Consider the following 21103-nt stretch of genomic DNA (forward strand, 5'->3'; position numbering starts at 1 on the left):
TGTGACAGAGCCAGTTCATCAGACTCAGATCAATATTCATTAGGAGAGGTGGATGAGAGGCACTCTGAGTTAGAGCCCTGTCTACCAGGACACCTTTACACCTCATCTGGCTCTACACTATTAAGAGTCCTTACTTAATTGCCACTTTTTTTTGTCATTTTATCGTCTACTCCCCTGTGAGCCCCCAGACAGTTTTTAAGTTGCTTGATTCACATTTAGATATTTGATATTCATTTGATAAGACACGCCCCCTTCCTATACAAATCCATTATAACTTCAAACTCCAGTTGTAACACTTCATCAAAAACACCCGTCCTTGGTTCTGGTGACTCACCCTGCCCTCCTGAAATGTGAGGGGGCCATGTTTTTTCGATTACTTTTCTCATTTATTTAAAGCATTTTTTAAAAATTGTATTTAAAAAAAAAATCATTAAAAAAGAAAAACTTAAAAATAAATAAAAAAAGTAATTGAAAAAACACGGTCTCCTCACGTATTAGGAGGGCAGTATCTGTCACCAGAACCAAGGACGGGTGTTTCTGATGAATCTAACATGGTTAAAATGCCACAATGGGTTTGTATAGGAAGGGGGCGTGTCTGATAAAATGAATATCAAATATCTAAATACTGAATCAAGCAACTTAAAAACTGTCTGGGGGGTTGACAAAGGCCAGAGTAGACGATAAAAAATGTTTTCGAAAGTGAAATATCCCTTTAAAAACTGGATCCTTACGATTACCAAGAAAGTGGCTTCCGGTCGCTGCCCGCATTCCAGTACACAACACTGGTGCTGGCCTACAAGGCAACAAAGGGCACGGCACCCCCACACCTTCAATCCTCCTTCTATCCTTTAATCCAATACCGGATCCTACAACCTGCTAACTTTTGTCTCTTTTCCACTACGAAGGGTTAAACCCAGAACCTTCGAGAACCTGTGAAGTTCTGTTTTTATTTATTTATTACCATTATAACCACGACCACCCTTGAACTGGGAGGTACATACGTCACACTACTCATAAAAATAAAATAAAAATGTAAATCTCAACATGGCAAATATCTTTTTTTTATTTTTTTATTTAGTTTATAGATCAATTTTCTTTTTTTCAGGCATTTCTTATTTTTGGTTGTTTTTTGTTCTGACTTCTGGGTTCCCCAATTAGGTTGTGAGAAACTTATCTTAAACAGAGTATGGAAACAAATCCCAACAGAACCCATGAAATACTTTACACTGACACGGTTCCCTCAGTTCTTAAAGTCAAAAAGAACCATGAGATTATCTAACACAGGAATGCTGTTCAAGCCTTCCTTAACACACTGGGCCAACGCTCCACAGGTCCTAGAGTCCAGGACCTAGACTCTGCTCCCTCCCGGCTCCCAAACACTCCCAATTTCCCCTGAATTTTGCATCACAAATATACTGTCCATCAGTGGTTCTCAAAGTGGGGTCTGGGGGACCCCCCCAGCGGTCCCTGAGAGGGCTCCAGGGGATCCCCGGCAAAACGAGGAAAAGTTAAATTTCACCTGCTAGAAGTAAACTACAGTATGAGAGAATGTATGAGTGACTGTTGGGTTTCACTCTCTACACACCATACAGTACAGACTGTTGTAGAACTCTGTAGATAATAAGATCTAATCAATAAACAAAAACAAATCTGGGGGTCCCTGAGTAAGACACTTAATCACTAACAACCCAGTTAGCCCCCCCTGACCGCTCATCATGACCACCTGAGTAGCCATCAGCTGGTCGAAGTTGAAACCGAATTTCCCCCCAGGGTTTACCTTCCCTGGCACAACATCTTTTCAAATACGTATCGATTTACGGAATACAATGAGGACAATATTAAGAATTGTACACACACACACACACACACACACACACACACACACACACACACACACACACACACACACACACACACACACACACACACACACACACACACACACACACACACACACACACACACACACACACACACACACACACACACACACACACACACAAGACTGGAGGAATCAGGTTTCTGCGTCAGTATGCGGCTCACAGGTTGAGTTCCTGACGGTTTCGTTGCGTCCAGGCGGGGCGGAACACGAGCGGAACAAACACAGTTTATTTCCTGGACACAGGAAGCTGTGTAACACGATGATTTAATGTTTGTTTCCTGGACACAGGAAGCTGTGTAACCCGATGATTTAATGCTCCAGAACAGAATAATCTCCACCCGGGCACATAAAAACCTGCACCAAGGACACTGCTGTGCCCAGCCTCGCTCAGCGCACGCACGCACGCACGCACGCACGCACGCACGCACGCACGCACGCACGCACGCACGCACGCACGCACGCACGCACGCACACACACACACACACACACACACACACACACACACACACACACACACACACACACACACACACACACACACACACACACACACACACACACACACACACACACACACACACACACACACACACAGCTGTATTACTATACGTGTGAGGACATCAACATTTTAGGACAGCAATATTTGAAATGCCTAACCTGGCATAACATACTAGTTGTGTTCTACTGCCATGTAACGAAAATAGCTGATCTACAAGCTCACAACTTTGCTATCTGCAACTTGTGAGCTTGTATATCTGCTATTTTCGGCACACAACAACATCAGCACACAACTATAAGTATAAATCAGGCAAAATTCTAACACTAACGTCTAACCTGAATGTTTTCCTAGTTGTAAGCCTGACTCCCCTTTTCTTTTTACCAAAAAACTAAAGTGTCTCTTCTCGAAAATTGTCCTCATGTCTATTTCTCAAATTCTACTATACTTGTGGGGACATTAGGCCCTCAGAAGCACACACACACACACACACACAGAATCCCTCAGATGAAAACATCAGTAGTAGAGGTGACAGCACTAGGCTGAGCTCAATCTGTCAAACAGGAGGCCTTGATTTCCCCCGCCGTCTTTTATCACCGCGTCGCCGACACTTACGGCTCACCAAGTCGTGCGGGTTAGTGCTTTTTAGCGGCAGTTTGCTCAGGAGCTAAATGGGCCGCTTGGGAAAAAGATAGGTTGGTTCAATCCCTGGCTCCCCCTCAGCCAAAGTGTCCTTAAGCAAGGCACTGAACCTCTTAACCCATTAAGACCGGGAACGCATCTGTGTCATTTTAAGATTTCATTGGCTATTCAAAAATAACAGATTTACACACTCATTTTTGCAAATTTGTGTGAATATATATATTTTCATAAAGCAAACATTTTTAACTCAAATCTTTGCTTCGGGGGATTCTACAAATGTCTTCTAATTCCTAACTGTTTCTATATCAGTGGGTCTCAAACTTTTTCATGTCAAGGACCCCCAAAATGATATGTATTTGGCCGCGGACCCCCATCTCAAAATATTTTGTAACAGGGACCCCCAGAAGCAAAGATTTGAGTCGAAATGTTTCCCTTTAAAAATATCTATATATTCAAATATTTGCACAAATGATTTTTCAAAAATAGCAGATATACAAGCTCATAGCGCTATGAGCTTGTATATCTGCTATTTTTGAAAAATCGTGAATAGCCAAAGTATAAAATAATGGTTAAAGCTGTTACACAGATGCGTTCCCGGTCTTAATGGGTTAACTGCCCCCGATGAGTGACTTGCATGGTTTCCTCTGCTACTGTGTGTGTGTGTGTGTGTGTGTGTGTGTGTGTGTGTGTGTGTGTGTGTGTGTGTGAATGAACCACCGGCCTAATGCATATCGTTGTTGTCGGGGCAGAACGCTTTCATGTTTTTTCATAGATGAATGCCCTGCTTCCTCATACTACACTGTCACACCAAAGTAGCAAAAATAACAGATCTACAAGCGATGCAACGCGTTGTGAGCTTGTAGATCTGCTATTTTTGAATTTGAATCCTGAAAAGTAACAGTTCTGGACGTTATGAGGTTTTAGCCTGGGATCCAGTCTGCTTCGCTACGTTCGGCGGACTTTTTTTTCTCTCTTCGCTTCTCAGTCTGGAATGCACCCCATTGACTCGTTTTGCAGAACTACACTGGAACTACATATGTTACGTTAGGCAACGTCGTTGCTGGTTGGATGTTGTTCAAACGAATGACGAATCACAACGATCACACTGTTTTAGACTGTTTTAGACCAATCAGAAGCCACGGTAGGTTTCGAACCTTGGCTGCTGTGTCCCGCCTCCTGGAGATAGGAGGCATTCCAGACTGAGAAGCGGAGAGAGAAAAAAAGTCCGCCGAACGCAGCGAAGCAGGCTGGATCCCAGGCTAATGAGGTTTCTACCCGACAGAAACTACTGTATATCAAATGGGAGTTAAAAAAAAACACACACAGAGACCAACCTAGGTTCTCAAAGGAGATAGAAATGACTTAAAAGAATATTGAAGTTTTTTTTAGGATCAGCGGGAATATAGGCTTTAAAAGGAAGAGGAGATCCAAGCACTCCAAAAAGTTAAAATAAAGTTTATTCTATAAAAATTGCCAACATGTTTCGAACAGTTAAGGTCTTCATCGGGCGAGAACTGGGCTAACAAACATACAAACCCATTAAATAGTGTCTATTCACGTGAAGTTAGAAGTGAACGGGCAATTGGTTACCATTGGTTACCAATAACACAGCCAACACCGCACATGTGTGCGTGGAGTCCTTGAAATTACAAAGGCTGAGAACCACTCGACTAAACCGTGACGAGCGTCAGCTGTGTGAGTCAGTGGTGGAAAGTAACTAAGTACATGTACTCAAGTACTGTACTTACGAACACATTTGAGGAATTGTTACTTCACAAGATTATTTTCAATTTTCAATACTTTTACTTCTACTCCACTACGTCTCAGAGGCAAATATTGTACATTTTACTCCACTACAATTATTTGAAAACATTTGTTTTGTTACTAGTTACTTTGTAGATTGTGATTATTATCCTACCACTCAAACAGAGAGCGTCTCCTTCCCAAACCCCAATGGTTCTAATCAGCCCCCGCCCACAGGAGTGGCCCAATTCACTCACAACTTGCTACAAAAATCCCTCATGAAAAACTATATAATCTCCTACATTCCATTTTCCACCTTCACATCTGTCTCCTTCTCTAATAATCAAAAAGTGCTATATATTTCATCTCGCACTTTACTTCCGGATGGTTCGTTTTGCACCTTCTTTGCCACATCCGTCACGGGACAGAAACAAGCCCTGCCGTGCTCTATGGAAAACAGCCCAAAAGCGCGCCCAAATGAGCCCAAAATCGCTTACACACAAAGCAGACCTGGCACCCCATTTCAACGTCACAGCAACATGCAGCCAATCAGCGTCGACGGCAACGCAGCCTACGCCAATCATGTGTGAGAGATCTACAAGCTATGGGGCAGAGACGCCGTGTGCCATGCACCGTATCTTAGCAACAACGAAAGCGCTCACTCTCATTGGTCGTGTCACGCTAAGAGCAGTTCCCAGACAATGGCATCTCAGAGAGCTTGCTGTAGTGTTTATATATCTATGGCTGTAGCCATCAGAGTCAGTCGCAGCGACGACGGACAGGGCGCTGTGATAGTTGGCATGTAGCTAACGCTAACGTGGTTGTCATGCCTGCAGCGGCTGTGCAATCACTTTGTCAACAATGCACGTTTGTGCGGTAACTGTTATTATTGCTGCTCCGCCCCGTGCAACGCACATTTAGGCTGCATTATGGTCATGTAGTAATTTCAGATCATTTCGGTCCGATTAGGGCAGTGGCTACCAACCCCTGCATTTCTCACATCTACCTTTTATAGCTCCACCAGGAGGCCGCCTTATGTACAACATATTTCTTTACATTACTCCTTCCGATTTTATCTACATTTCACGCAAATCGGTACACATGATCTCTATAGTCATGTGATCAAGACGGATCTGTTTAATCTTTCATATTCCATCCCGATTGGCTAAGATTCACATCTAAAGTTTGCACAAAATGCCGCAAATCATGAATGCAGCGTCCGATTGTGGTCAACTTTGCACGCACATTCACACTATGTTGAGGAACAAGTGCTACCATTTTAACATTGGCCTGTGGGGGGTCCCCACCGACTCTACCTGGCCCTTAGGTGGGCCCCACCTAGGCAATTCTATGTGGGGCCGAGGTGGGTCTTAACTGCGATGCCCATGCGGGATATAAGTCGCTTCTACCTGGCCCTTAGGTGGGCCCCAACTAGCCACGTTTATGTGGGACCAAGGCGGGTCCTAACTGGGTTTGCCCATGCAGGCTTTAACTGGGTTCTACCTGGGCCCTAGGTGTACCCTAACCAACCAGAGTGCAGTGCCCATCGCTCCAAATGTTGTGACGTCAGGGCTCTCAATACTGCACATTGGTGGAGGAGGAGGAACCGCAGGGCGCCCGCACACATCGCTGAACCAATGGTAGCCCACGGATGTTTCCTCTGGAGATTTAAAATCTGCCCCTCTATGCCACATATCATCCGCGCTACAGGGTCTTCACTGACCGAGCCACGGCCCCACTGGCCCTCATGACGCTATGCCACTTATATGCGCTGCCAAGTGGCCGCGGCCGCTACGTGGGCGTGGCGGCAGGCTAGACGCGAGGCCCTGCGTAGCAGGGCCGAGCTTCTAGTTACAACAAATACATTAACCACTTCAGCCCTATATACATTTCAGCCATTTGAAAATAGCAGATCAACAAGCTCACAATGCGTCGCGATGCGACGCATTGTGAGCTTGTAGATCTGCTATTTTCTAAAGATCTTTTATACATTTGGGATATTCTGGATAATGAGTACTTTCTACTTTTGGTACGTTAAGTACGTTTTGATACCAATTACCTTTGTACTTTTACTCAAGTCAATTTTGAATTCCGGACTTTTACCTGTAACTGGAGTATTTCTACATTGCAGTATTGATACTTAAAGAGGTGGTGCCATGGTTTTGCACTTTTTCTGTTTTTCATGTGTCTATGAGGTTGATAGAACTTCATTAAGCCTCTGGTGGTGTTTTTATGGTGTTTTATGTCTTCTCTTGACTATTTTGAGTTTCTTCCTGGAGGCTGAAACCTTGAGGGTCAAACGTGCCAATAGAAAAACAGCACAGTAAAATTATACCCTCCCCCTCATTATCATAAGACAACAGGTGTGGGCATGAGGAGGAGGAGGGACTAGGACAGGTGGTGCTACGGTGGTGGAGGAGGTGCTAAGGTGAGAACCAGGTATACTTAATGAACTGGAGGCGTGTCCACATAAAAACATAATTTTAACACTTTCTGTACACTTTTTTGAAAAAAATCTTCCTCCTAGTATAACCATAATACCTGATGATTATGTTTTAGGGGGGGGGGGGGGGGTCACTGAAAATCACGGCACCCCATCTTTAAAAAATTGGATTTATTTTTTCCACCATTGTGGACTCACCAGCGGAGCAGGACCCGTCCGACACTCTGGAGATGAGCCTCTGCTGCTTACAGGAGGCCTGTCGCCTGTAGCACTCGTTCTGGTACGTGTCTCCGTTGGAGCCGCACACTGGGATGTAGTTCCTGTGACACTGCAACACACAGACGACAAGGAGCACGCAGGATTACACTTACTGAACACAGTACTGCTACTTGTAACTGAGTATTTCTACATTGTGGGTTTTGATACTTTTCCTCTTCTACCCCGGATTTGAACCCGGTTTCCAGCGCAAGTGTTGTTTTTTATTTGTGTTGTACCATTCAGCTAATAGAGCCTGCATGCTTGCTCAGGGGATAAATTGAATCTTGACCATCATCAGGTCAAAATTTGTGTCGGATCCTGTGTCTAGGTGAGACATGATCTTTGACACGATCTATATGTCTCAAAAGCAGAGATGGGAGACAAAATACAACCACCCCAATTGTATAAGTTACATTGTATTAACATACTGTACCATACAGATTAAAAACGTGTTATTCATAAAAATAAGTTACATCGTGCCGCTTTAAATAAAACTTTTGAGTACGTCTTCCACCACTGGTTATTTGGTAATTAGTGGTAGACAACAATTCATGTGAACCACTTTCCACCTGGTGTTTTTTTATTTTTTATTTCATTGATGGAATTTTAAAGGCACAGCAGTACAACGGAGTTAAGAAGAGACAACCACATGGATGAGACAAAAAAAAAAGAAGCCTACGGCTTGTTTCCATTGTGTTCAATGAAACAGTCAACACTCAAACAACTGGACGAAACAACAGTGCAGCATCAGCATCCGCAGTCCCTGCGTATCTACAAGCTCACAGCTCAAACAGCATTTTTTTTCCGAAGATGAAATATAGTACAAATTTTCAAACATTTATAAAAACAATAGTGAAAATATCACATCTACAAGCTCACAGGGTTGTGATGAGGGGGCAAATATTCAACCTGACTTCTGAATGAACTCTCTATCGCATGACCATGTGTGGTGACCTCCGTGACCTTTGCCACATTTCCATGACCTCTGACCCCGGTTAGACCAGGCAGGGAATGCGAGATGCCGTTTGGTCGCGTTCCTAGCTGTGTCCCACGAGTCCCGGCGCTAATGACATGTGACCTTGAGGGCGTTTGGGGATGCTTCTGTGACCTCTGGATAGAATACAATTAAAAAGAATGGAAGCATCTGCTCGCAGGGGTCTTCAACGTTTTCCAGACCCCCTTCGGGTGTCAATGTGTATTTTCAGACATTTATCACTTAAACCCTCAATTACAGTAAACTTGACCGTTGGCTCTGTACTTGGGCTGCTTTTTTTCCCTCTGCACCAAACCTCTTTGCCAAAAAATCGCGGATCTACAAGCTCACAACCCCTCGCAGCGCGAGGCGTTGTGTGCTTGTAGATCTGCTATTTTTTGGCTAAAGGGACCCTAGGGTTCAAGTGGTTAACGTAAAAAAAAAAATCTTACCACACAAAGATTTGGCCGCGCCCCTGTAGTAACTATGAGGACCGCCTAGGGGTCCCGGAGCCTCTGTTGAAGACCCCTGATGTATCGTATTGTGACGGGTTGTGAGCTTGTAGATCTGCTTTCAATGTTAACTCGAGAATATGGGGCGCTAGGGTAAATGCGGTGAACTGTTGTACTCCTAGCTCCTTTCGAGTGAGGTTAAAAAATGATAATAAAACAATCAAGGTCACAATCAATGGCAGATCCATAATTACACATCACTCATATAGTTGACAGTTGCATCATGGTGTTGGCAGAGGTATATGGCCTCTGCTGAATTTAAAGTAGTGTGAACTGCATGTATTGTAAAGACAATATGTGATCCACTGTACGGAAATCACTGAAAACACAGCTACTGTACAGCAAGCTTCTTTATTTTCTAAATTTTTCATCTACAATACCATGGTCAAAATAGAGACCCCAGATTGAAATTGGTTATAATCAGGACACGGATTGAAATCTGCTGCATAATTGCAGACACTAATATAAACCCGGATATATCGGTATGGCTCCATACATTTATTAAGATACATTCTGTGAACGTTCAACAACTTGAGGTACATATGACATGGGGCTCCAATGCAAACAGCAAGAGTGCCATAAAACACTATTGATTGAATATTTTATTAGGCAAAAAATGTAAAACAACACATTTACATTTAAAATACTTTGTCTAACAGGTCCTATAAAACCCTCAGTGTTTATTGACCTCTTCCGGTTCCGTTTGGTTCCATTTGTACAATCTTGTAGTTTCAGGCCTGTAAGGGTCCTGTTGGACACCCTGGTGGTCCCCAAACCCTATGTTGACAAACAGTGTCATAAAACAATATCTGAAGGACTTTGATCCAAAAACGTGGTTGATGATAACACACTGAAAAATTACAATCAGAAGTTTGCAGTGCTATTTGCACATACAGTATGACCACAGAGCAAACAATAGATGTGGACATCTAACTCTTGCTAGAAAATATTAGATCCACAGCAAAGAGGGGGGGAAAAAATCAAACAAACAGAATATAAATGTAATGGTATGAATTCACATTTGTATTCTGCACCTTTTGGCTGACAGCACGAAATGAGTCCAGGGAATAATTAGCTTTTACAAGGTGTGTGAGGCAATGCTGACTGACTGATCTGAATGATGCATCAACCAGACACACAGCAGTGTGACAGATGGGATTATGTTCTCTATAAATACCTCGCATCAACACGATTTAATCATTAACACAGCCGTTTGACAGCTGAGCTCATATTCGCCACACAAACCTCACATCAATTGGATTTTGATCATCAACAGAGAAGAGTTCAGAAACTTAAGACAGGTGGGTATGGTTTAATTAAATCAGTGGTTCTCGAACCTTTTCTGGATCAGGACCCACACAGTCTGAAAATCTTTAAAGTGTTTGCGGCCCACCCATGTGACGACTTAACACGGCAGCCGATAGGGAGTGAACTTCACACCCATCAACACCCCTCCACCCACCAAGGACTGGACAAATGTCAATGTCCAACAGTCTCCACATGAGGGGACTGTGAGGACAGCTATGGCTCGGCTGGAGAAGACACTCAGTGAAGAGATGGAGAATAAGCTGTGTGATGTTGAGCCGAGGCAATATGCAGTGGATGTAACTCTTGACCCTGATACGGCACACTGCCAACTCATCCTGTGTCTGAGGACGGAAAACAAGCGAATCACGGAGACATAAAGGAGAATCGCCCAGACAACAAAGAGCGATTCTCGAATCGTCTCTTTGTATAAGGAAAACAAAGCTTCTCCTCAGGAGGGTTTTTACTATGAGGCTCAGGTTAAAGATAAGACCGAGTGGCGTGTAGGCGTGGCCAGAGAGTCCATCAAGAGGAAGGGACCAATCACACTTGAGCCCCAACGCCGGTTGCCGGTCGATTTACGTGAGGAATGTAAATGAGAACAAGGACCCCCTTCGGATGTTAATGTGTATTTTCAGACATTTACCACTTAAAGGGGCTACACCATGAATTAAAAAAAAAGATATTATATATAAATATTGCCCCCTAATACGTTTTAAACAGGTTGTAAGCCTAAAAAACATCCAGATATTTTTTCTCACAATCTGACTGTCTGTCATTCCAAGCTTTTTCAGCTGCAATACCAAAACGTCCTATTGGGCAGGGGGGAGCTACTGAGCAGTTCTGTCTGGCCGTCGTCAATGCAAAATCCGTGCAAGTGACATCACTTGCACAGCCATTCTGAAATGGCCTGTTCAGACACGCCCATTCAGGAAATCCATGAAATGAGCATGAATGACTGAATGTTAAAAAAATATATTTTTTTGGGTACAAGAGACACTGGGGAGCCCAAAAAATACTAAAAACCTAAAAAAAAATGAAATTCATGGTGTAGCCCCTTTAAACCCTATAGTAAACTTGACCGTTGGCTCTGTACTTGGGCTATTTTTTCCCTCTGCAACAAACCTATTTGCCAAAAAATAGCCGATCTACAAGCTCACAACGCCTCGCGCTGCGAGGCGTTGTGAGCTTGTAGATCAGCAATTTTTTGACAATAGTTCTCCTCAGAATAGGGACGCTAGGGTTCAAGTGGTAAACATAAAAAAAAAAAATCTTATCACACAAAGATTTCGATATAACGAGATAACCTTCGTGTCCTCCTGCCTGTAAGAGAGGAGCTCCAGAAAGTGGGCGTGGTTGTGGATTATGAGGAGGGTCTGGTCTCCTTTTATGATGCGAAGACCTCAGAGTTCATCTCTACTCTTTCACTGGCTGCACCTTCACTGACAAACTCTATCCATTCTTCAATCCATGTGGCAACAATAGCGGCGCCCTCTCCCAACAATCACAGAGATTAGACTTATGTAATCCATAGTTTTGCATGCAAAGGTTATTTATCATTGAAGATATATGCAAAGGTAAATTTATTGGTTTATTTTCACCATCGTCATTTCAAATCAAGCCCTTTAATGTATGTCTGAAGTACAGCCAAATACAATTAGTGAATTAGTTATCAACTAAAGCAATCATTTTAATTAAAATGTATTCCCTGTCTGTGAGGTAGTTCTTTCCAGGACTTGATTGCATATATTTACTTCATTGCATTAGAGTTTAGATTAAAATCAACATTTGTGTTCATTAATGTACAGAAATAATGTGTGTGTGTGTGTGTGTGCGTGCGTGCGTGCGTGCGTGCGTGCGTGCGTGCGTGCGTGCGTGCGTGCGTGCTGTATGTATAGGACTAATATAGGAATCACGAATAACAACAATATTTTATCAGAGTCATGTATTTTTAGCGGTGCCAACCGCTCTACACGTGGCTTTGACTCGGTGTCTGTGTGTCTGTGTCTGTGTATGAGCCCGGCATGAGCACGGCAAAGAAGCAACACATACAAACACACGCACACGCACACACACACACACACACACACACACGGACTTGGAGATTGCCTATGCCATCTCTCCTCTCATTTGCCACACGTGCCACCGGTTATCAAAGAGGGGTCCAGGGACCCCCAGGGACGTCCGCCCGTATGAGCACGGGATGAGCACGGGATTTTAAACAGCTATAACTCCAGTTTGCAGCATGCCACCAAGTCCAAATTTGGTATGTGGACTTAGACCACCAATACGGGACGAGCATGAATTGCTCAAGCCCCGCCCCCTCTGTCTTCCCATTGGCTGGCCTTTAAACAGCCATAACTCAAGTTCGCAGCATGCTACGGAGTAAAAATTTTGTACATGGACTAAAACCACCAATAGGGACAAACTGTAATTACTTAAGCCCCGCCCCCTCTGTCTGCCCATTGGCTGGGCTTTGAACAGCCATTATTCCAGTTTGCAGCATGCTACCAAGTACAAATTTGGTAAGTGGACCCAAAGGCACCGCTTCCTTCACACAGGGTGTGATTTTTCATTACTAAATAAGTGTTGTATCCTTTTGACATATATGTACTATGTTACAGTATTTACATTACATTATAAGAATTCATTGAAAATAGGAGTGCAATGATTCTGTTTGTCTCTTATATGTGGCTGCATGTTATCAATTATAGAAAAAAATGTGAATAATGTGAGTCTTCGAAATAAATCAGTAATTGTAATTATGTGCAAAGGCCTGCATTTCTCAATCAGCAGCAGCTGTGAGTGTTCGCTCACTTTGTAGTGCAAACATAAAATATATATAAAAAACATGTGTGAAAAGAACGTGCATGGAGTCGGGGGGGGGTGCAGCCATCAGCGCCACATTTCTTGTGCAATACCCATAAGCAAAGAAGTCTGAATCATTTTCAAATATTCTGAATATATTTTTTGTGTGTGAATATTTGTCACATATCTTGAATGTAATTTTGTTTGTGCGTGTGTGTGTGTGTGTGTGTGTGTGTGTGTGTGTGTGTGTGTGTGTGTGTGTGTGTGTGTGTGTGTGTGAATAATATTCACTTTTGTGAATTGATTTTGTGGGTGAATGTTTTTCACATTCTGTCAATGCGTAAACTCAGATCCACAAACACGATGAGGAGACAAGGAGATAAGGAAACGAGGAGCCGAGGCAGACGTCTGAGGCAACAGAGCGTGTTGGAATTAACCGTTGAATTTCCCCACCAGAGACAGAAGGCATCGATAGTGTATCACTGACCGGGAAGGAAGGAAGGTGTGTGCGTGTGTGTGTGTGTGTGTGAGTGAGAGTGCATGCGTGCATGGGGAAGGAGGGTTTAAGTCAGACAGAGCCTGTTGCCCAGGGAACAAGCAATTCTCTCTGCTCTCTCTGCTGGAGTCATCATGACGATTAACACACACACACACACACACACACACACACACACACACACACACACACACACACACACACACACACACACACACACACACACACACACACACACACACACACACACACACACACACACACACACACACACACACACACACACAGGACTGCCCTTGGTAGATAAAGTTCAAATGAGAATCAAATAAATAAATAAAAAAGCTGACAGATTTCCCAGCATGCTCCAGTGCGTTCGTACCTGGAACTGACAGACACATTTGAGCGTAGCTCCGTCGTCTCTGCACACGCCTCCGTAACGACACGTGGACTCATCACACACTCGCAGGTCACTCTTCTTCTCTGACAGGTCTGGGGGAAAAAACATGAAAACACACAGAGGTCAGACAAGCAGACAGACAGACAGACATCTCTGTTCTATTCTCAGTAAAACGGTTGCCTTTGTACTTGGACAACCCTTTTCCGTCTACACCAAATCTCTTGCCAAAAAATAACCGATCTACAAGCTCACAACGCGCCTCGACGTGCCGCATCGTGAGCTTGTAGATCGCATTGCGACGCATTGTGAGCTTGTAGATCGGCTATTTTCAAATGGCCGAAATGCATATAGGGCTGAAGTGGTTAATGTAGGTTTTGTGATAATAATCTAAATCTCTAAAGTAACTAGTAACTAAAGCTGTCAAATAATTGTAGTGGAGTAAAAGTGCAATATTGGCCAATCAGATGTAGTGGAGTAGAAGTAAAAAAGTATTGAAAATGGGGAAATACTGCAGTAAAGTAAAAAAAAATCCTCAAAAGCGTACTTAAGTACAGTACTTGAGTACATTGTACTTAGTTACTTTACACCACGGGATGAGCCTTTATGTCACATCAAAACGCGCATTAGTGGCGAGGGCTGGTTTTATTTCTTTTCCCCCCGAGGAGAAGACATCACGGAGTCGAAGAAGCGCCGCGAGCGTCAACACAGACACACACACACACACAGATTCCTATCTCATCTACATCCGATTAGATCGCTAGTTGTTGTTTTTTTCAACTCTGGGTCCTAGAGGACCTGCTTTTCATTCAACGTGTATAATGGACAGTCACGTATTATCTCCATGTTATTTTTTCCTTTTTTTTTTTCCCCGTAAATTAGCAGTGGTGGAAAAAGTACTCAAATGTTTGACTCAAGTAAAAGTATCAATACTGCAATGTGGAAGTCCTCTGTTACAAGTAAAAGTCTGGTGTTCAAGATTTACTTGAGTAAAAGTACAAAAGTATTGGTTTCAAAAAGTACTTAAAGTACCAAAAGTAAAAGTACTGACATGTTTGAAAATAGCAGATCCACAAGCTCACAACGCGTCGCGATGCGACGCGTTGTGAGCTTGTGGATCGCTATTTTACACACTGAGAGCCACTGCTCTAAAGATATGATAAAAATATCATTGCAATTTAAATCCTATATTATACAACTGTAGAAATTGAAGAAACTTCAAGAATAAATTATTTTTGCACGAACATGTCACACTTAAGAACTCAAAGCCTATGAGTGCTCTTCAGTGTGTGTAGATTCTGTTCTTACCTGAGAACAGATCACAGCTAAGAAAACATTGGAGTATACCAAAAATCTTCTTAAAAACGTCTTAAGTGGGTTTAAGAAGAAATGTCCTCTTAAGAACGGTTGCTGCATGAGGCCCAATGATTGTAACTGGTTGCCAGAGGTAGAAAGTACAATTACTCAAGTACTGCACTTTTACTTTACTTGAGTCCATTTTTCAATACTTTACACTTTAACTTTAGTTACAGGTTACTGTGTGGATCTATATTATTATTACAAAACATACATTAAATAATGAAGCCCTATTTCATACTTTGTCTGTTTGATCGATCTACAAGCACACAACGTGACGGGATGTGATGCGTTGTGAGGGTGCAGATCGGTTGTTTTTTTGAAAGATTTTGATACATTTTGAAAACGTTTGAAAAAACAGCAGGGTGGTCATTGGCTTTTAGGAGGGTGTGTCGTTTCTGATGGAAACAGTAATTAAAGCCATTATACAAAACCACCCACGCGCAAACGCACGCGCACACACACACACACACACACACACACACAGAGTATAAATCACTGTTGTGGCGGTTGATGGACGTACTGTAACTGCCTTGTTGTGGGTATCAAGCCTGCGGTCTTTCAGGTACAGTACCCTCTAAAGCATTACGTCACCTTTCAGACTCGGGGCGTTCGCTTTCCTGTGAAATGTCAAGCTTTCTTTCCTCTACTGACGTATCTGCCACTACAAACCTTTCTAGCACACACACACGCACACACACACTCACACTCACACACACACTCACACACACACACACACACACACACACACACACACACACACACACACACACACGCGTACTGTACGTACGCAAGCACGCACGTGTATTACTATACTTGCGAGGACATCACAATTTTAGGGCAGCAATTTAATGAATGCCATTTTTACAAAGCGTCTGTCGAGTAGAAATGTTCAAAACTGCAAAAAGCATCATACTGTAAGTAGCAGATCTACAAGCTCAAAACGCGAGCTTGTAGATCTGCAACTTTTGATGCTTTTGTATGACGCTGTACGATCAAGTAGTAGGGCGTTAATTTAAGAAAGAAAAAAGGTTTCTGACCGACAGCAACACATTTTTTTGTCTTTTTACATTAACACTAAAGCAAAAATGTGTCGATCTACAAGCTCACAACGTGCCGCAGTGCGAGGCATCGTGAGCTTGCATAGATCTATTATACATGTGTGACACCGGGCCATGCAAGAATAAATGGTAAACCATAAAAACAACCATTTCTCTCGTGAATGACCAGGAAAATGGTCCCTGCCATGTCTATTTCTCAAATTCTATTATATGCTTGGTCCTCACAAGAATAGCAATGCACTCGCACACGCACACGCACACACACACACACACGCACACACACACACTTCTCTACCTGTCAACGCTTGGGCAAACAGCAGGCAATTAACGTCACATCACAGTGATGGAGCTGGTCTTAGCCACGCTGCATGTGATGTGATGTGTGTGTGTGTGTGCGTGTGTGTGTGTGTTCACGTACTGCAGCTTTACTGGACAGTAGAAAGGAGAGAGATGGGGGGGGGGCATGTCTTTAAGCACAGATCAATCTGATTCGTGACTCCCCGACAGGACAAGCAGAAACAAAAAGATCTGACTCCTGCAGTTCAGATAAAAAACAGCGATTCTCAATATGTGGGCCGAATAATTGGCAAATCGCTCAGATTTGTATGTTAAAATAACATTAATATGCAAGAGAAATGTAAAAAATTGTTTGTTTTTCATTGTGAACTACTTAAACCCCAGCATCGGTATTGTGGGGAAAGCTTTCGCTGAAAACAGCCCATCGACAAGCTCACAACGCGACGCGTTGCGTCGCGTTGTGAGCTTGTCGATCTGCTATTTTCAGCGAAAGCTTTCCCCACAATTACAGAAGACAGAAAATATACTAGTATTGATAACATGGGGGACTCCGGTTACCCATATGGTGTTTAAGTGGTTGAACTAGGGGGGGTCAGGGATGTTAAAGTATACAGGCAGGTTAGTCGGTTACGTATAAATACTCTGAACTCAATTACCAGACCACCACCCCCTGCCCAGCCCTCCGTGACTCTAAATCCTAAACGTTCAAATTTCAGAACGAGCAGGTATAGGGTGGAGTGCCTTGCTCAAGGGTGCGCGGGGATTGAACTTTGGATATTTACCATACAGTAAGTTACTCTATACATCAGGGACCCTCAGCGTTCCTCGAGGGGGTTCTAAACAGTGTTGCCAGATTCTGTGAGAGAAACAGGTCTAGGAAAACAAGCCCAAAAGAAGCGATTACGGGCCACATGAGCACTTTAAACATATGCATCAGCTACTTAAAAAATAGCTGATTTTCAAATAAAATCTTGGGGGGAAATTATAATAAGCAGACCTGGCAACACTGGTTCTAAATGGACCCTTAGAGGTCTGTAACTCTGAAAGTACGGGTCCATTTGGTTCCAGCGCCCTTTTTGGGAACCACTGCTGTAAATCACTACCAGTAGTGATATTATTTGTCTCCCTTTGGCTTTGTGTTTTTTTTTTTTCTTTCTTTTTCCCCTTATCTTCATCCTTCCAGGTTGAAGTGTCTTTCACGGCTAATTAAGTGAGTCATTAACCTCATCAATCAGCGGGCCACAGGGCCGCAGGGCAGGGCGGCGTTATGTGTGTGTGTGCGTGTGCGTGTGTGTGTGTGTGTGTGTGTGTGAGAGAGAGGGAAACGGCGGAAGGAACTATTGCTCTATAGACTAAGACCTTTTGTGAAAATAGCAGATCTACAAGCTGGCGTTGTGAGCTTGTAGATCTGCCATTTTTTGCCTCTTTATTATATTATTTGATAATTTGGCCAATGTTTTAGTATAGTTTGTTGATTACTGTCGATGCAGTAATGGTCTTTTTCTTTTCTTTGTTTTTAGTTTTTTTAGGTATTAAAAAGGTCTTAAATTCTCACTTCACTATCATCTGGGGACCCCCCCAAAATCATGTGGGATCCCCCTGGGGTTCCGACCCACAGGTTGAGAACTACTGGACTAGGGGCCCTATTTTCCGTGGCGCCTTACCCCTTCGCACTACACGCTAACCGTGAAACACGGGTAGCGTAATGTTTGCTTGTAGCGTTTGCGCTTTCCCAAACGCGTGTGGGCAAGATAGCAATTTTAGGGAAAGCGCAACAACACGCACACCTCCAGGCCCAAATAACGGAGTCGGCATAATGAATAGCGGGTATAGCGGCCGCAAGATACCGTTTAGGGAGAGTGCCAGCTCCCTTGTGCGTAATTCACGGGTAGCGGGTAGTGCGAACGGATAAGGCACGGGCAAAGATAGGGCCCCAATTCTATAAGACTACACAGACTTAGACTAAGTCTATTTAGTCTATTAATTCACCTACTGTATGATGCTGTCATAGTTTTTTACTAGTGTTTTGGCTATTGCTTGTATCTCTGTCTGTCTGTCTGTCTGTCTGTCTGTCTGTCTGTCTGTCTGTCTGTTCCCTCTCTCCGTCTCTTTACCTGCAACACAGATGGCCGACTGCACCCTAGAGCCTGGGTCTGCCTGACGTTTCTTTCAGTTAAAGGGGGAGTTTTTCGTTGCCATGGTCAAAAAAAAAACCTTGCTCAGGGTGGGACAAAGTCGGGTCTCTCCCCTACACAGCATGTAAAGTGTCTTGAGACAACTTTGTTGTGATTCGGCACTATAATCAAATTGAATTGACTCGAAATTGAATAGATGAAATTGAATAGATGGAGCAACGGGGAGTAAAAGAAAAACACCTTGATACACGGAGCATGAAGGGATTCAAAGAGCCGTGGTTCCTGTTTCATCCATCTATCAACGGCTTCGAGACATTGTGTTTTCATTTAATTCATAATATTTCTATGGCATTTTCATATCCATCGTCATTAAGCCATTCCTTTACCCCAGTGGTTCTCAAAGTGGGGTCCAGGTACTCTCAGGGTTTTCTTGAGGGGGTTCTAAATTGACCCTTACAAGTGTGTAACTCTGACAGTGTACAAATGGAACCAAATGGACCCGGACGGGTCCATTTGGTTCCATTTGTATGCTGTCAGAGTTAAAGGAGTAGTTCACCCAAAAAAAGATGTATTTTCTATCAACTGCACACCCCATGAAGCATTGAATTCATGGATGTATTCATTTTTTTGTCAAATTCCTAAGCCAATAATTTGATTAATTTGGAAAGATGCTAATGTATCCGGTAGGAGACTCAAAGGAGTCTCTTTACACCCGGCCATCAAATTATTGGCTCAGGAATGCGTCAAAAACTAAAAAAATCAAGTCTTCATGGGGTGTGTAATTGATAGAAAATGTGTATTTTTTTTGGGTGAACTATTCCTTTAAGGGGGGCCCTTGTAATATAAAATTTTGAGTACCAGCACTTAACTCCATCCCTTCACCCCTGAGCAACAATACAAATTCACTATCCTCTCTCTTACATACCATCATAACCTCAGTTAATCTCCGTAAGAAAATACACAAATATAGGCTTCCGATTTCTGACGAGAGAAATGGATCGGTCTCATCGGGACGCCCCGCGGACAGGAAACGCCCTGAGGACAGGAAACTAGGCGGTAAGCCTCCGGCTGCGCGCGTGTCAACGCTGTGGTCTGACGTGACACGTGAAAGTCTAGATGTTTGTGTGGTTGTTGTTGTTGTTTTTTTGTGGGGTTTTGTTTGAGAGACTTTGGCGCGCATGCATGCGACACACACACACACACACACACACACACACACACACACACTCCCTCTCGCTCTCTCTCTCTCTCTCTCTCTCTCTCCAGGAGTGGCTTTGCGTGAAAGTTTTCATTTCATAGAGAGGAGCTTCCATGGCGTATCGATCGCTCTTTGAAGAGAGAGCAGAGAAACAGGAGAAGGACGCCAGACGGGGCGTGGCAGGCAGGCAGGCAGGCAGGCAGGCGCGCCATTCATGTCAAAGCAACCGCTGTCACAAATGCATTATGGGAAAGACTTAATACCCCAACGGAGGTTTACCGAGGAAATGGAGACTATATTATATTATGTAATATTATAATCACTAAACAGCAGCATTGGGGGAAGAAGAAGGCTACTTTTACTTGAGTAACTTAAGTACAAAGGTATTAGCATGAAAATATCGTCTCTGTCGGGGTGGAAACCTCATACGTCCAAAACTTAAGTTAAATTCAAACGTTGCAAAAGTAGCAGATCTACAAGCTCAGAACGAGCCACGTTTCGAGCTTGTAGATCTGCTACGTTAGATGCTTTTGTGTGACGCTGTAGTATGATCAAGTAGAGCGTTCATCTACAAAAGAAAAGAAAAAAAGGTAAAATATGGAGATACGGTTTCTGCCCGACACCAACAATAATATTTAAAGTACCAAAAGTAAAAGTACTAAAATCAACCAAAAAATTAACAAAGAAATTGTGCATGTACAAGCTCACAACGTTTCACATTACGACACATTGTGAGCTTGTAGATAGGCTGATAGATTGCTATATCATTTTACAAACACCTTAGGCTCAGATTACACATTCGAATAAACACACACGGACAACTTTGAGATCTCAGTATTTGACTTGCCGGACAAGGAGATGTGCTGACAGAAGTCTAATCACAACTGGCCTGCACACCGACTCACACAAGCGTTTATTACAACACAAGACATAAGGGTCGGCCCACAAAGTACTCAAAGTATCACATAGACAGGGCGGTACTTAGAAAGTACCCAAAGTAATAAGTACAAAAAGTAATCCGTACAAAAGTATTTTACCCACACCAATGGAATGAGCACTTCTATGCGTTCTGCTTAGTCTCCCAGAGATAAGGGCTGTGTGTG

The 21103-nt window shown here is 43.2% G+C and overlaps 1 protein-coding gene across 3 annotated transcripts in view; it reads right to left on the minus strand.

The window, feature by feature from the left end:
- Positions 1 to 21103, minus strand: part of tmeff1a (transmembrane protein with EGF-like and two follistatin-like domains 1a) — a gene marked incomplete at its 3' end in the record, with an annotated part of 124497 nt that overhangs the window by 31026 nt on the left and 72368 nt on the right. For all 3 annotated transcript variants that reach the window (XM_084058471.1, XM_084058470.1, XM_084058472.1), the window contains exons 2-3: positions 13939 to 14048; positions 7406 to 7535 (exon numbers count right to left, since the gene is read on the minus strand). In XM_084058471.1, coding sequence (XP_083914597.1) covers positions 7406 to 7535; positions 13939 to 14048 — 240 coding nt within the window. The remainder of the gene's footprint in view (positions 1 to 7405; positions 7536 to 13938; positions 14049 to 21103) is intronic.

The sequence above is a fragment of the Gymnoscopelus microlampas genome (assembly GCF_963454915.1).
Source record: "Gymnoscopelus microlampas genome assembly, chromosome: 5".
NCBI lineage: Eukaryota > Metazoa > Chordata > Actinopteri > Myctophiformes > Myctophidae > Gymnoscopelus > Gymnoscopelus microlampas.